This window comes from Hemiscyllium ocellatum, chromosome 3, assembly GCF_020745735.1.
Source record: "Hemiscyllium ocellatum isolate sHemOce1 chromosome 3, sHemOce1.pat.X.cur, whole genome shotgun sequence".
NCBI classification, from domain to species: domain Eukaryota; kingdom Metazoa; phylum Chordata; class Chondrichthyes; order Orectolobiformes; family Hemiscylliidae; genus Hemiscyllium; species Hemiscyllium ocellatum.
This window is the reverse complement of record NC_083403.1, coordinates 77,231,614-77,248,206: the sequence shown is the minus strand read 5'-3', so window position 1 is coordinate 77,248,206 and position 16,593 is coordinate 77,231,614. Positions and strand designations below refer to the sequence as shown.

The 16,593-nt window shown below is 40.0% G+C and overlaps 1 protein-coding gene across 4 annotated transcripts in view; it reads right to left on the bottom strand.

Annotated features, from left to right (window-relative positions):
- Positions 1-16,593, bottom strand: part of lama2 (laminin, alpha 2) — a 393,314-nt gene that overhangs the window by 190,811 nt on the left and 185,910 nt on the right. For all 4 annotated transcript variants that reach the window (XM_060851112.1, XM_060851122.1, XM_060851132.1 and 1 more), the window contains exon 15: positions 10,904-11,015. In XM_060851112.1, coding sequence (XP_060707095.1) covers positions 10,904-11,015 — 112 coding nt within the window. The remainder of the gene's footprint in view (positions 1-10,903; positions 11,016-16,593) is intronic.

Sequence of the window (16,593 nt, the reverse complement as noted above, 5' to 3'; positions counted from 1 at the left end):
CAGAGCACCCAGAGGAAACCCACGCAGACACGGTGAGAACGTGCAAGCCCCACACAGACAGTCGCCTGAGGCTAGAATCGAACCCAGGTCCCTGGCGCTGTGAGACAGCAGTGCTAACCACTGAGTCACTGAGCCACCATGCCAGCCCTTTTGTTTTTCAGAAATAAAAAAACAAAATTGCTCCTTCTGTTTAAGTAGATTGCTTGATATGTGAAGTGCTTTATGTTAAACAATGGTATTATTAAGATATATAATCAAACAACTTGAAGTTTTAATCTTGTCCACCTTAATCTATGGTTGTACAAGATAGAATTATAAAAGATGAATCTAAGGTTTGTATTAACAAAGGTGGGGTATCCAATGGCTAGTGTGAGCATTTTTCCACAATCTGCATTTTATGTCAGTATCATCTTCTTAGGAAACTTTCTTCCCCACCAGAAGTGTAGTTACAATGTTTGAAAGATATTTGGATAAGTACATGAATAAGAAATGTTGGAAGGCTATGGGTCTAGCGCAGCAGTTTGGGGTTGTGGTTGGCATGGACTGGTTAGACCACAGGATCTCTTTCGATGTTGTATTACTATGACTCTATAACTGTTAGTCTTAAGGTGACTCCTGATGTTAGATGCACACACCCTGTTGCAAGGTGGCGTACATGTACTTTTTGACATGAATGGGACACTCAGATTTTTTCACATTCCTTCTGTCATTCTTACTTGGGCTCTACCAGGGCTTGTCACTGTCTGCCTTCATTGAAAAGGCTCCCAAGGTATGAAAATTGATCCATGGTTTCCAGTTGCTCGTCATGCGTCTTGGTAGTTGGGCGACAGTGATATTTTGCAGGAGCAGTCTGGTAGAGGACTTTTGTCTTCCATCTGTTAGGTAAGTCCCATTCTCCCAAAAACTTTCGTGAATGCATGCATTGTGGTCTAGAGCTTGGCCTCTTAGCGTGAGGACATGAAAGCGTCACCTGCATTCTGCAGTTTGATGGCAGATTTGGGGTGGGCCTAGTTCAGGACTGGAGGTGATGCAGTTTCAACTGTTCCTTGCACATACTGTGTAGAAGGTCCACTATACAGGAAATTTCATGGAGAAGGAGTGGAGTGTTGTGATGAGGAAGATGGAAGAAAAACATCGATCTAATGACACAGCCTTGCTCAACCCTATACTTATCGATCTGTAATGGATCAGTAAGTGAGGATCTTGGCTTGCATGTCATGGTACAACATACGGAGGAGAGTGGTGTATGTCTGCAGGCAGCTAAATTTAAGAAGGACACGTGGTAAGAGTTAAAAGTTTTGGAAAGTTCCCTCAATTTGAGCTCCATCCCATTAATTGGAAGATAGCAAATGTAACTCGTTTACTTCAAAAAAAGGAGATAGAAAGCAGAAAATGACAGGCCAGTTTGCTTCATATCTGTACCAGGAAAATAGGGAAAATGTTAGAAGCTATTGTTAAAGAAGTTATAGCAGGTCACTTGAATCAATTCAAGGTAATCAGGCAGAGTCAACATGACTCTGTGAAAGTGAAATCATGTTGACCAATCTGTTCAAGACTTTGACACATACTGAGGATTTAGGAGAACTAGTGGCTATGTTGTCCTTGGATTTCCAATTGGCATTTGGTATGGTGCAACACAATGGAATGGATAGATGATTGGCTAATTAACAGAAAGCAAAGAGTAGATGAACATGGGTCATTTTCTAGTTGGTAAAATGCAATGAGTGATGGGTTAAGTTATGGTTAGAGTCAGTGTTAAGGTTAGGGTTAGGCCACAGGGAACAGTGTTGGGATTTCAACTGTTTAAAATGTATATGGATGACCTAGACAAAGGGACTAAAAGGTACAGTTGCCAAATTTCCTGATGATATAAAGATAGGTGACAAAATAAGTTTAAGAGTACACAAGGAATTTACAAAAAGATATTGATTGATTAAGTGAGCTGTGAGATGCAGAGAATCACACTGAATCACACACAATTGACATTCCTAAACCAGTAGCATCACCAAAGCTTTCAGGAAAGGAGCAGGTTGACGTACAAATGAAGGCCTAAGTCCAACAAAAAGAGCTGTGACCTAAAAACAGGCAGTATGCAGAAAAAGTACATGAAATCCAGCAACTTGCTGATGGTCCTGATGTGCATAGATTCTTCAGTACAGTCAAGACCATCTATGGCATAAAGTTTTTGTCTAATGGCTTGTGCAGGAGAACTTGTCTCCTTTAATTGTGGCTGCTTCTGCCAAGTATTAAGCACCCCAAGGTCAGATATACAGTGAAGTAAGCAAAGCTTCTTCCATATTACTTTTTTTAAATAATTCACTCATGAGATATAGGCATCACGGGGCGGTTAGCATATATTGCCTGTCCCGAGTTACACTTGAGAAGGTGGTGATAAGCTGCCTTCTTGAACAGTCCATATGCTATAGGATGACCCACAATGCCCTTAGGGAGGGGATTACAAGATTTTGATCCAATAACATTGAAGGAATGGTGACATATTTCCAAATCAAGGTTTGGAAGGGACTTTGCAGATGGTGGTGTTCCCATGTTTCTGCTGCCCTTGTCCTTTAACTGGAAGTTGTTATAGGTTTGGAAGGTGCTGCTCAAGGAACTTTGGTGAATTTCTGCAGTGCATCTTGTAGATAGTACATACTGCTGTGACTGACCATCAGTGGTGGAGGGATTGGATGTTTATGAATGGGGTGCCAATCAAGCAGGCTGCTTTGTCCTGGATGATATCAGGCTTCTGGAGTGCTGCTGGAGCTGCAAGTGAGGAGTATTCCATCACAGTCCTGATTTGTGCTTTGTAGAGAGTGGACAGGCTTTGGAGCTCTTGAGGTGAATTACTTGCTGCAGTAGCCCTAGCCTCCCACCATCTCTTGTAGTCACTGTTCATATGTTCATGTGGCAAGTTAAGTTGATTTTCTGGACATAGTAACCCCAGGATGTTGATAATGGGGAGTTAAGCGATGGTAACACTATTTGAATGTCAGAGAGTGGAAGTTAGGTTGTCTCTTACTGGAGATGGTCATAGTTTGGTATTTGTGTGGTGCAAATGTTCCTTGCCATTTGTCAGAACAAACCTGATATTGTCCAGATCTTGTTGCATTTGAACATGGACTGCTTCAGTGTCCGAGGAGTTGTGAATAGTGCTGAACAATGTGCAATCATCAGCGAATTTCCTCATTTCAGACCTTATAATGGAGGGAGAGTCATTGATGAACCAGCTGAAGATGGTTAGGCCTAGGACACTAGCTTGAGGAACTCCTGCAGAGCTGCGATAACTGACCTCCAACAACCACAGCCATCTTCCCTGATGTCATTGGCTTGGATATTATGATCAGCATAACGAAACAGTGAGATGATTTTCCTGATGTGCTCATTAAAGCTGTCTCAATTCCATTATTAACATATGTAAAAATTTTAATGGTATATAAATTTAACAGTATTTTACAATTCTCAGCAGTAACTCTGCAAAACCAATGTCTGATGATTCAATCTGACTGCAAATGTAAAGTGTATTGCTGCCTTGACCTAGTACATTGCAAAAGGAAAAATACATTTTTCCATGTTTGGTAACATGGTTAATTGCTGCAACAGTAATAAAGAAATACTACAGGCAACTGCAAATTACTCATGCAGAAAAGCAGTCGTGACTAGTCTTGCTTTTATTTAGTGGAATAAGAGCACTGGAAGTCCCATTAATTTATCTTTCTTTCCTCAACAGTACAAGATATAGCCAAAAGGTTGGAAGGAGAGAAGGGCAACTATATTAATATGTGAGCTGAATAAGGTAAATTTGTCTGCGAAGGTAGAGATCATTATAAGCCATTAATTTAAATTTGCTTACTCATCCAGCAATTAACTATAACATGTCAGGGCATTTACTGAAACCTTAGTGCCTGGCAGTGGATAAATTAAAATACACAGAGTGTTAATATTATGGAGGTGAAATGACCTCTTTGTCAGAGCTAATACAAATACAAAAGAGTAGAATGATTGCCAAACATGACTGTTATTGGTGCAATGAAGTACAGGTGATATTAGGCCCTTGGTCTCATCTGTATGCCTTTCCAAAAAGCTGATAAACTGGAATAGACCTTTGGGTGCTCATAGACCAGCAGCCTGCATTAATGAAAGTCCCACTCCTTTTCTATCATTTCACTGGTTTATGGCTAATCTATACTTCCATCCTAGTTATCTGCTATTTTTCACTTACATACATCTTGATAGTGCATGTAATAAAAATCTCTCTATCCAAGTTCAGTTTTCCTAGTATTCTCAATAATTTTTGAGGAACAGCTCAGAATCCTGTCTGAGGAAAAACCGATTGTATGATTATCCCGCGCGATTCTTGATCTTCCACAACAGGAAAATAGGATCTTTTCTTCCACTTTACCAAATGCTTTTGTCAACTTTAAGATTGCAAATAAACCATTCTTCCACCTTTCAGGCTCTGCAAATCAGGTTTATACTACCAGTCCACATCATTTAATTCTTTAAGCCTCTGGTGAATCTGAGCTGCAGTTCCACCGAGACCACTTTAACCTTCTCAAAGTGCAGTACTTCAAATTGTGTGCAGAACATCTGCTCAACTGAAAGATCAATACCACAAAAATTGAAATACTGCAGATGTTGGACATCTAAAACAGAAATGGAAAATATTGGAAATATTCGGGAGATCTGGCTGCATCTGCGCAGAGAGATGAATGATGTGAAACTCTTGCAATTTCACTCTGCACAGATCGTTTCCAGCATTTTCTATTTTTGTTTATTATCATGAAACATCAATTAATGCTCTAAGCTCTTTGAGATAAAGGCTAACTTTGTATTAGACTTGTGGTCCCTGTTCACAGTTTTCATGATCTGTTTGCCTACAGTCAGTTAAACAGCTATGTTCTTCCACAGCACCTAATCTTTCATCGCTTTTCAAAAAGAAACATTCAATTTGTCTTCCTTGATTCCAAAGTTAATGACTCCACACTTACTCATCATAGAACTTCAGTTGTCACTACATCTGTCAACATTTTTAATTGTCTGTGGCCTTTTGTAACTTTCTTGTCCCATCTGCACAACTTACACTGCCTCCAGGCACATGGCAAATGACATTTAAATATTGATAAGTATAAAGGACGATACTTAGGAAAGGAGAAGTAGCAACATATATTATGCAAATAATGCAGGCGCCATGAGAGGTAAAGCCAATGTAAGGAGTTTTCAAAGCCAGCATTCAAATTAATAGAAGGCAGTAAGAAAGAAACTAAAACTTGAACTTTTGTAACATTCACCACATTATACATATTAGGTAGACATTACAGCATTGCAGTCTAACACATCACAGGGGAAGGTAATGACTTAGCAGCATTACCACTCGGCTATTAATCCAGACACCTAGGTAGTGTTCAGAATCCAGATTCAAATCCTGACACGACAGGTGATGAAATATGAATTGAATAAACATCTGGAAATAAGTTTTTAATGATGACCATGGAACCATTGTCAAGTGTTGAGGAAAAACCCATCTGGTTCAATAATGTCCTGGTTTTGTCTGGCGTACATGTGACTCTAGACCCACAGCAATGTGGTTAACTCTTAATCGGGCAATTAAGGATGGGCAATAAATGTTGGCCCAGCCTGTGATGCCCACATTCTGTGAATTCTTTTTTTTTAATGAAGTGTCTTATCCTGGGAATCTGTTCCAACCCATTATTCTAAGCTACAATGTTCCTGTGCTGCTTTGGATGCCCAGAGAGAAAAACTAGAAGACACCATATGTATCGACCATGTTCCCCTTCAATTAGAAGCACCATCACAGATGAATCTATTCTGAGAAAGACTGAGTGTGTGACAGATGGAGACATTTGGCACAGTACAGTCGTGGAAAGGAGAAAGCACAGCTAGATTTACACTTGCCTTTACCATTTAACTAGATGGTAGTTGCAACTCTTGAGCTCAGGGATTTGAGTCTCAAAGGACCAATCTACAAGTACACACTGTAGCTGTGCATCAGACCAATTAACAGTATGTCAAGCAGCATTTCCGGTTTGAGCACTGCTGTGAAGATATGCAATCCTGACAACTATCCTGCATGAGTTACTGGCTGATCTGAAACAACAGCAACTTGAATATATATGTGTATATGCTCTTAAATTTCCTTCAGTAAAAGGTGTTTACGAGGTGTTTCATAAGAATGTTGGCATATAGAAGGGAACATTAGGACAAATGGTCAAAGTTTGATCAGAGGTACGTTTTTAAGGAGAGTCATAAAGGAGGAGTGAGCAAAAGAAAAAGATAAAATGGTAGCAGTACTGAAAAGGATTTCCAGATTTGAGAGTTTTGACCAATGATGGATATGCAAAGGGCCAGATATGAAGAAATGCAAAATTCTTGGAGAAATGTGGCACTGGAGGACATTGCATGACAGGAGAACTTGAGGTCATGGACAGATTTGAAAATAGATGAGAATTTTAATACTGAAGTATTGCCAGACAGCAGCCAATGTTCTATAAACATGGTGTGATTATAATCATGTGATTATGACTATTAAGATATATACCACACAGAAAAACTCCAACATCCTCCAAATTTTTAATCATCTAAATCTATCTTTGTAGCCACCTATTTTCTTCTCCCTTAAATAAATGTCCAGCTTCAACTAAACTACATCTACTCAATTTTCTTCAACCAATCCCTCTTGTAGTGATTTCCACATACTCATCACTCTTTGGATGTAGAAGTTTCTTCTGAATCTTCAATAGAATTTCTTTGTGACCATTTTATGTTAGTGGCCTTTGGTTATTTTCTTTTTCACAATAGTAAATATTCTTACGGTATATACTCTACTAAATATTAAAATTAAATATTTTTCTGTTAAATTTTTCATCATCTAAAGACCTCCATTAGGTCCCCCCAATCTCTTTCTCACATACAGAAGAAAGACCCAAGCTGTCAATTCTTTCCTTATTGTAGCCTTGATCTAATTGAATGGAGAAACATATTCAAAGAACTGAATGGTAAACTCCTGTTCCTAAGTTCCTATGTTCCAGTAATATCTGTGTTAATCTCCTCTGCATCCTTTCCACCTCCAACCATTTCCAGCTGCATCATCAATGACCTTCCCTCCACCATAAGATCAGAAGTGAGGATGTTTGCCAATGATTGCATAAAGTTCAGCACAACTAGTAACTTCTGGGATACTGAAAAAGTCCATGTCCAAATGCAGTAAGACATGGATAACTTTGAGGCTTTTGCCTGACAAGTGGCAAGTAATATTTGTGTCACACAAATGCCAAGCAACAATTGTCTCCAATCAGAGAAAATATAACCACTGCCACATGACATTCAATCATGTTACCATCACTGAATACATTAACATACACATCATGGGGGTTACCATTAACCAGAAACTGAACTAGGCTTGCCATATACAACAGCTGGTCAAAGACTAGGATTACTGCAGCAAGTAACTTATGTCCTAACTCCCCACTACCTGTCCACCATCTACAAAGGCTGAAGTGAGGAGTGTGATGGAATACTCTCCATTTGCCTGGGTTAGTGCAACTCCAACAACACTCAAGAAGATTGACATGGTCCAGGACAAAGCAGCCCACTTCATTGACACATGTCCATGAACAACACTCCCTCCACCACTGACGCTCAGTAGCAGCAGTGTGTACTATCTACAAGATGCACTGCAGAAATTCACCAAAGATCCTTATTCAGCATCTTCCAAACTCACAACCATTACCACCCAGAAAGGCACGGGAAATAGATATGTGGGAACACTACTACTTGCAAGATCCCCTCCAAGCCAGTCACATGCCAGATTTGGAAATATATTACCATTCCTTCAGTGTTTTGGAGTCAAAACTAACAGCCAGATTTTGTTAAATTTTAAATCAGAGAGGTTGACCCTGACTGGTCAGGGCAGGTCCTGAGAAAGAAACCAGCAATTGGCTAACACCTATTGTGTTGACCCAAAATTGACATAGTGCATCTGTACATTCTTTCTATCTGCAAATAGCAGGGCCCTGTATATGTAGCTTCCATGCATACAAGTGTGCCACACTGCAAGCCTGACTGAAAATCCTAATTGCTGTCAACAGAATTCCTCGCAGATTCAGGATTATCCAGCAAATGTGTCCAATTTCAGAATCACATCCAATATCAGACACTTCAACAAAATTTGTCTTTTTATTTTAGCAATAATACTATGTAACAGAGATGGATGATGAGATGTCACAGATCGAGACTCCACAGTTGTAGCACTCAACTGCATTGCTCGAGTGAATGTATAAGAATGTTTAAGATGTACTTTTCAGGGTTTTCTGAGTCTGCAACCCCATAGCTACTTAATAGTCTGGAAAGGGTTAATTGGCTTGGGCGGGGTGATTTGCAGAGCTTTACCTCTACTTGTATCCTTGACCTCCTCCTGCCTGCATCAAAATTACATCTGGGAGGAAAGGGGAGCTGCTTAATCTGTCATTTAAGGGCCTTAATTGGATGGATGGGGAGCAGGCTGCTCCATGGCTCATTCACCCAGGCTAGTCAAGCCAGGCATGTAGACTGGGAAGCAATCAGGAGTCTGGAAAATTCAACTTGTAAAGGCCCACAGTCTGCACAGGCGCTGTGCTAATTATAATCCAAGGATCATCTTATCAGTGACTTAAGATAAAATGCATCTCTGAGATACCAGACTTTTCAGGCTACTTGACTGCTGGTAAAAGAGCGGCAATGTTACTGATATTAGAATTGTAGGTATCAGTTCAATTTCAACGATGGCAGCTGGAGAATTGAAATTCAGTTAACCATAAATCTGTAATGAAATTCAAGTCTCATTGAAGTTGATCATGAAATATCTGGATTATCATTAAAAAAAACCTATGACTTATGAATGCCCATCAAGGAGGAATTCTGCTGTCCTGACTGATCCAGTCTGGCCCACATGACTCCAGACCCACAGCACTGTGGTTGATTCTTAATTTACATCAAAATAGCAAGACCTTCAGTTATAGATGGTTCATGATCATCTCCTAGTCATTGAGTCACACAGCATGAAAACAGACCCTTTAGTCCAACCAATCCACGCCGACTATGTTCCCAAACTCAACTAGCCTCACCTGTCTTCACTTGGCCCATGTCCCTCCAAATCTTTCCTATTCATGAACTTATCCAAATGTCTTTTAAATGTTGTAAATGTACCTGCATCCACCACCCTCTCTGGCCGTTCATTCTACACACGAGCCACTCTGCGTAAAACGGCAGCCCCTCATGTCCTTTTTAAATCTTTCTCTTCTCACCTTAAAAATATGCCATCCCCCAGTTTTGAATTCCCCTAGGGAGTGTCATTCACTTTGTCCATGCCCCTCATGATTTTAGAAACCACAATAAAGCCACCCCTCAATCTCCTAAGCTCCAGTGGAAAAGTCCCATCCTATCCACCCTATTTTTATGTATCAAACCCTCCATTAGCATCAACATTCGGGTAAATCTTTTCTAACCCTCTCTAGTTTAATAATACACTGTTTATAAGGTTGCAAGTTTGCTTGCTGAGCTGGTAGATTTGTTCTCAGATGTTTCATCACCATGCAAGGTACCTTCATCAGTGAGCCTCCAATGAAGTGCTGTTGTTCTGTCCTGCTTGCTACTGATCTGTCTTGGTCTGCTGTTGTGGGTGATATCACTTCTGGTTGTTTTTCTGAGAAGTTGGTAAATGGGGTCCAAATTGAAAGGTTTGTTAGTGGAGTTCCAGTTTGAATGTCTGTCCCATGATGGATTTATTGTCCCAGTCAAACTGATATCCCTCTTCGTCTGTGTGTATGGATACTAGTGATAGTTGGTCATGTCTTTTGGTTGCTAGTTGGTGCTCATGTATCCAGGTGGCTAGTTTCCTGCCTGTCTGTCCAATGTAATGTTTGTTGCAGTTCTTGCAGAGTATTTTGTATATGACATTCGTTCTGCTGGTTGTTGGTACGGGGTCCTTTAAATTCATCAGGAGCTGTTTCAGTGTGGTGGAAGGTTTATGGGCTACCATGATGCCTTGGGGCCAGAGTAGTCTGGTCATGATCTCTGAGATGTTTTTAATATTTGGCAGGGTGGCTAAAGTTTCTGGGCATGTTGTGCCTTCTTGTTTAGGTCTGTTGTGCAGGAATTGGCCGACTGTGCTTATCAAATCTTCTCCAAAATCGTTAATAATATCCTTCCTATAACAGGGCGACCTGAACTGCACAACAGAGTTGCCCCTCAGGGACAATTAATCCATAAATCTCAGGCCTGTGCCAGAAATACACACATCCCAAAGAGAAATTAAAAACAAACCCAACTGATGTTTGTAGATTTATTAACAACTCCATAATAAAGGCAAAATATATATGGGAACACCACCACCTCCGAGTTCCACTCGAAGCCACTCAGTGAATTGATATGGAAATATATCACTATTCTTTCAGTGTAGTTGGGTCTGGATCATGCAATCCCATTCCTAACAACAATGTGGACGTATCTACCCTCCATGGATGGCAGTGTTTCAAGAAGGCACTCACCATGACCTTCTCAAGGACAATTACGGATGGGCAACAGATGTAACACCAGCCACGCCCACATCCCATGAATGAATTAAAAATAAATTTCTGATTGCACCACAAGATCAACATTTTTAGTTACCTTCTCAACCAACAGCTAAGAAGTTGAAAAGGCACAAAAAAACAGGCAAGTGGTGAATGTAGAGATAAGAAAGCCCTGTAGGTTTTTCCAACCATTCATTTTAATTTACCTTTGTTGGTGACCATTAGAAGTCCTAAAGTGATATAGTTGGTTATCATTTTGCCACATTGATAAGAGATGAAACATTGCAGATTAAGAAATTTATTGATAACAAAATTTAGATCCTGCAATTGTTACTCACTTCACAAGATGTGCCAGAGTACTCAGGAGGGCAGTGGCAAATCTCAACGCTTGTAGCTGTCTGTTGGCCTAATGAATTTGGATTAGCTGTCTGGAGTATAACAGAGCTCAACCTGTTCAGGCAAAAACAGAACAAAAATATATCCTCTTCATAAAACATAATTAAATTTAAATCCATTCAAATAATTACAGAAGAGAAGCTCTAATTACATTTCCTCCCAGTGGATCTGCAGTGAGTTAATTGTCATGAAACAGTTTATAACTAGGTCTTCCTGCAACTTCTGTTTTAATTAGAAATAATGGCATGTCCATAAGGACACCTTTGCTGAGAACATGCACTGTTGTCTTCAGTAACTCATCTATACAATTTGTCAAGATTAAGGTATCATACAGTGCAGCAGCTTGTTTCAACTTGTTGCATCTCTTCTGGCTCTTTGAAAGAGCAGTTGCATTTAGTGCCCCTCCCTCCTGTTTTTAATATGTAACCCTTTAAATAGCTCGTTCTCAACTCCCTTTAAAATTGGTTCAGAATGGTTCACACATATTAAGATACTGTAAAGGATTTTAACATGTTAAGGTGTTGCAACTATTATCACATAGGTCATTCAAGTTTTGTTTGTGAGATTTCAGGTTTTGAGAATTAAAATATCTTTAATTTCCAGGTAATGAGGCAAAATGCAGATATTATGAACACCAGCACCCATGCTGGAGTGGAACAACTGATGAAATTTGTCTGGCTAATAAAATGAACATTTATTTATATAGCACCATTCTCAGGAAATCTAAAAGTGATTCACTGCTTATGAATAAGATGAATAAAATTGCATAAGAGGAGCAGAACAACAGTGAATAAAATTGAAAACAGAAATGAAAACTACTGCACAGAGGGGCTGACATCTAATAACATTATAATCAGATAATTAGACCGAGGGAGTCCCAGACGTGGCTGAATTAGCTTTGTAGCATGTAGGGCTTGATGCCAATCTAAATTAGGAATTCAGCAGAAGTTTGGGACTGTCACATCACTGAAGAGCAGTGTAGATAAGATTGAAAGTTTTATTATGAGACAGGAAGCAGTGGTGCTTCTCTACACAAAGCCTCTGCCTGTCAATGTCAGCATCATACCAACCCAACTATCTAACTCCAATCCTATGTTCCTTGCTTTGGGATTAATGTCCTATTTTTGTCATTAATAAGTGTGGCCTGATAAAATTTTCTAAGCCTTTGGTTGTCAGTATTGGATGGGCCAAATGTGCTCCAAGCTGATTACTGCTCAGGAGTTAAAATTCCCCTCCTCGTTCTCTTTTTTTTCTCATAAAGATATGTAATTGATCACAGCTTCATTTAGGCAATTATTTTCTGAAGTCAAGAAAATGTGAAATTCAACAATCCAAGATCACAACATTCACTTATATTCTGTCTTTAGCATAATAAAGTATTACAAGGTGCTTTGCAGGATTGACACCAAAATTGACACCAAACTATGTAAGAGCAGAAAACGACAGCTATGAGCTCAGTCAAAGCTCTAGTATTTAAGGAGAAAAGCAAGATGGAGATGTGGACAGATTCAGGAAAGGAATTCCAGAGTTCAAGGCTGAGGCAAACAAAGGTGTAGACTTTAATGGCAGAGCAATTAAAAGATGCTAACAGGCCAGATTTTTGATGTGCATGGGCATCTTGGAAAGCTGTGAAGCAACAGGAGATTCTACTTGTGTGGAAGGACAAGGTCATGGAGGGATCTGAAAACAAGGAAGAAAATTTTAAAATCAAAAGCTTGCTTGGCCTGAAGTCAAAGTAAGTCAGCAAATGGAGATTGAGAGTTTGACAGGGCCATTTTCTTGACATTCTTGGGATGTTGGAGTCACATTTAATACTTATCCCAAATTACATCAGAAGGTGATGCTGAGTCATCACCTTAGGCTGCTACAGTCCGTCAGTACACTTGGAATTATGCTGGAAAAGATGTTCTTGGATTTTGATCGCATGATATTGTAAAATTCACGTTATAGTTCCGAGTCAGGAATGGTGTGTGGAAGGTAAGCAGGTTGCAGATGATAATGATGTGTCTACTGCCCTTGTACTTTTGTTTGGAAAGCATTATCCAAGGAGCTTGTTGATCTGATATAAAGTATATGCTGCTGCCAGAGTGCACTGGAGTGGAGGAAGGAACAGGATATCAAGCAAGCAGGATGCTTTGTTTTGGATGGTATGGAGCTCCTTGAGAATTATTGCAGATGCATGCATCCAGGCAAATGGAAACCATTCCATCATACTCCTGATACGTGACTTGTAAGTGTTCAGGCTTTAAGGAGCCAGGAAGTTAGTTCCCAGCCACTGACCTGCTCATGTGGTCACATTATTTCTCTGGCTAGTCCAGTTTAGTTTCTAGTCAATAATAATCCCCAGGATATTGATAATGGGGGATTTAGTCATGTAATTGCCACTCAATGTGACAAGGAGATGATTATATTCTGTCTTTTTGTGGATGTTCATAGCCTGGCACTTGTAAGGTGCAAATGTTATGTGCCACGGAACAGGAGAAAGTAACGACTGCAGATGCTGGAGATCAAAATTGAGAGTGTGTGTGAAAAAGCACAACAGGTCAGGCAGCATCCAAGGAGTAGGAGAATTGATGTTTAGGGCATAAGCCCTTCATCAGGGATCTGTAACAGAGCAATCCAAGTCTGAGTTTTGTGCAGGTCTTGAAGTATGTTAGCATGGACTGCTTCAGTGTCTGAGAAACTGTGAATGTTACTAATATTGTGTAATCATCAGTGGCAACCCACTTCTGCGTTTATGTTGGAGGGAAGGTCAGTGATGAAACAGCTGAAGATGAGGATAGTACCCTGAGGAACTCCTTTAGTGATGCCCTGGAGCTGAGAAGATGAACTACCAACAACCACAAATATCTTCTTTTATGCTAGCTACGACTTCAACCAGTGCAGAGTTATCCCCCGATGCCCGTTAACTTCAATTCTGCCAGAGCTCCTTGATGTCTCTCAATCAATGCTACCTTAATGTTGAGGGTAGTAATTCTTAAATCTTGAGTTCAGATTTCTTGTTCATGTCTGGACCAAGGCCGTGATAAAATTAGTTTTGGTGAAACTCAAAACTGAGCATGAGTGATCGGGTTCTTGCTGTCTAAGAGATATTTATGTGAAGTGTTTATGCTCACATTGTCATTTTCCATCACTTTGCTGTCAATCAAGATGGAGAATAACTAGCAGGTTAGGATTTGTCCTTATATTTGTGGGCAGGGCATAACTGGGCAATTTTCCATATTGCTGGGTAGATGCTAGTTTGTAGCTGTTCCTAAACAGCTTGGCTGGTGACATAGCTGGTTCTAAAAACATAAAAAGTAGAATCAGGGTTAGGTCATTGAAAAGAATCATCACTGATCTGCGTAAGGCAGATTGTGTTAGCTCAGGTTAACCATCAACTACCTGATATTTCAAAGATCAGTTTATGGCTTCTTTAAACGCTTCCACTGATTCAGCCTCCACAATCTCTGGTTTGAGACTTCCAGATATTCACTACCCTCTGGAGCAGAAATTCCTTTGCATCTCAGTTTTTAATGAGTGCCTCCTTATTCTGTAACTACATCCCAGAGTTGTGGCTCCCCACTTTTGGAAACATCTTTGCAACATCTACCATGTCGAGCCCTCTCAGGATCTTATATATCCTCTTCAGTTGGGGAGTTCACATGGGAGGGAGAAATTTGGGGAGTTACGAGTTAAGATGGTGATTAAAATTCCTGAGAATTGGAAGTTTGCACAAAGGCTAATGGAATGAGGTATCTCAGTGAGAAGGGATTCTTCATGCTTGGGAGCTGTATGGCAAAGAATTTTTTAAAAAACATTTGGAGGATTGAAACATAATAAAATGCTGAAAGGAAGAGAAAGTGCTGGAAAATTAGGGGGTCAAGCTAAGGTGTGATCAAGTGATAAGGGCCTCATGCCCTTTGGTCAAGACAAATGGTGGAAAGATATAACCAGGCGAAAAAGCATCCTCTAGCCTTTCCTGTCAATCAGATTTCATGGATCATCCACAGTACTTCTGGGAGTGCTCACAGCCTTGAGCCCAAGTTAACAGACATTCTGAAAGGGAGTTGGGGACAGAGTAAGGGTTGGTCCACTGGCAAAGTTAGCAGGGTTCACACTGGGAGAGATGAGTTGCATGGAGATTGGTATGAACATATCCAGTGAATGCAATTGGTAAGGTTTAATAAGATGGTGGTACAGGATAACTGAAGGTTCTAAGCACAAAGGGCCAGCTTCCAATGTCTCAATGAGCCCTTCTCAGGATGCCCAAAAAAGTGCAGGTAGAGACTGCAGGCTCTGTAACAGGGAATTCAGTCTTGACACTAGCAAGGACAGCAGAGATTCACTAGTTAACGGGAAGCAGAGGGTAGAGATAAAGAGTCTCTCTTGGTAAGTTGTCATTAATGCAGTGCCACAGGTATCAGCATTTGGTCCACCATATTTACAATTTATATCAATGATTTAGATGAAGGTACCACAAATATGATAGCTAGAATAGCTCATGGTGTACAAATGAACGTAGACACGTTAAGAGTGTGGAAATATATAGATTTGGGCTAACGTGAATTTTCCCATTTGGGCAGGAAGAATAGCAAAACAATCTTTTATTTAAATAGAGGGAGATTGCAGAAGTCAATGGTACAATGGGAATGGGGAGTCCTGGCAGGTCACAACAAGTTTTTAGGAAAGAAATGTTGTCAATAATTGGAGGCAGAATGGCATAGAGAAATAGGGATGCTTTACTGCAGCTATACAGAACATAAGAACCAGGAGCAGGAGTCGGCAATTCAACCACTCAAAACTGCTGCACCATTCAATATGATCATGGCTGGTTGCATCTTGGCCTCATCTCTACTTTTGTGCCCCTTCTCGATAATCTTTTGACTTATTACTAATTAAAAACCTGTCTATTTTTCTCATTAAACTTATTCAAAGTCTCTACATCCACTGTACTCTGGGGTAATGAATTCCACAGATCCACAACACTTTGAGAGAAGGCATTTCTCTTCATCTCTGTTTTAAATCTGTCATCCGTCACCATAAAATTATGACCTCCCAATCTAGATTGCCATACGAGATAACAACCTTTCTACGTCTACTTTGCCAAGCTCCTTTACCACCTTAGTTATTTCAATTTGATGCCTTTGCCTTCCTACAATTGTAAGTCTACAGATTAGCTTACTTTAAGCAGAGATCTGTATATTTGATTAAGTTCATCACCTATGGCTTACTTCATGAGCTGAACAACTCCACAATTAATAATACCTCACAAGAGAATGATTTGTTTGAAGAAACAGCTTCACTCAAGATTTATTTTAACCACTGCTCAGCAATTCATTATAAAAAAAGGCACTGATGAGGCCACATCTGGAGTACTGTGTACAGTTTGGTCTCCTGCTCTGAAAAAAAATTGTTTTACAAGTAATTCAGAGAAGGTTCACCTATTCCTGGGCTACCTTACGAAGTAAGGTTGAACATATTAAAGGTGTATCCTTTTAAGTTTAGGAGAGAGACCAGTGATCTATTGAAACATATTAACTCTTGTGGGGACTGGAAATGTTGAATACCAGTCGGTTTTTGTCAGGGAGACTAAAACCAGGGAACGTTGTTTAAGAAAAAATGCTGGCCCTTTTCAGACTGAACTTAAGAG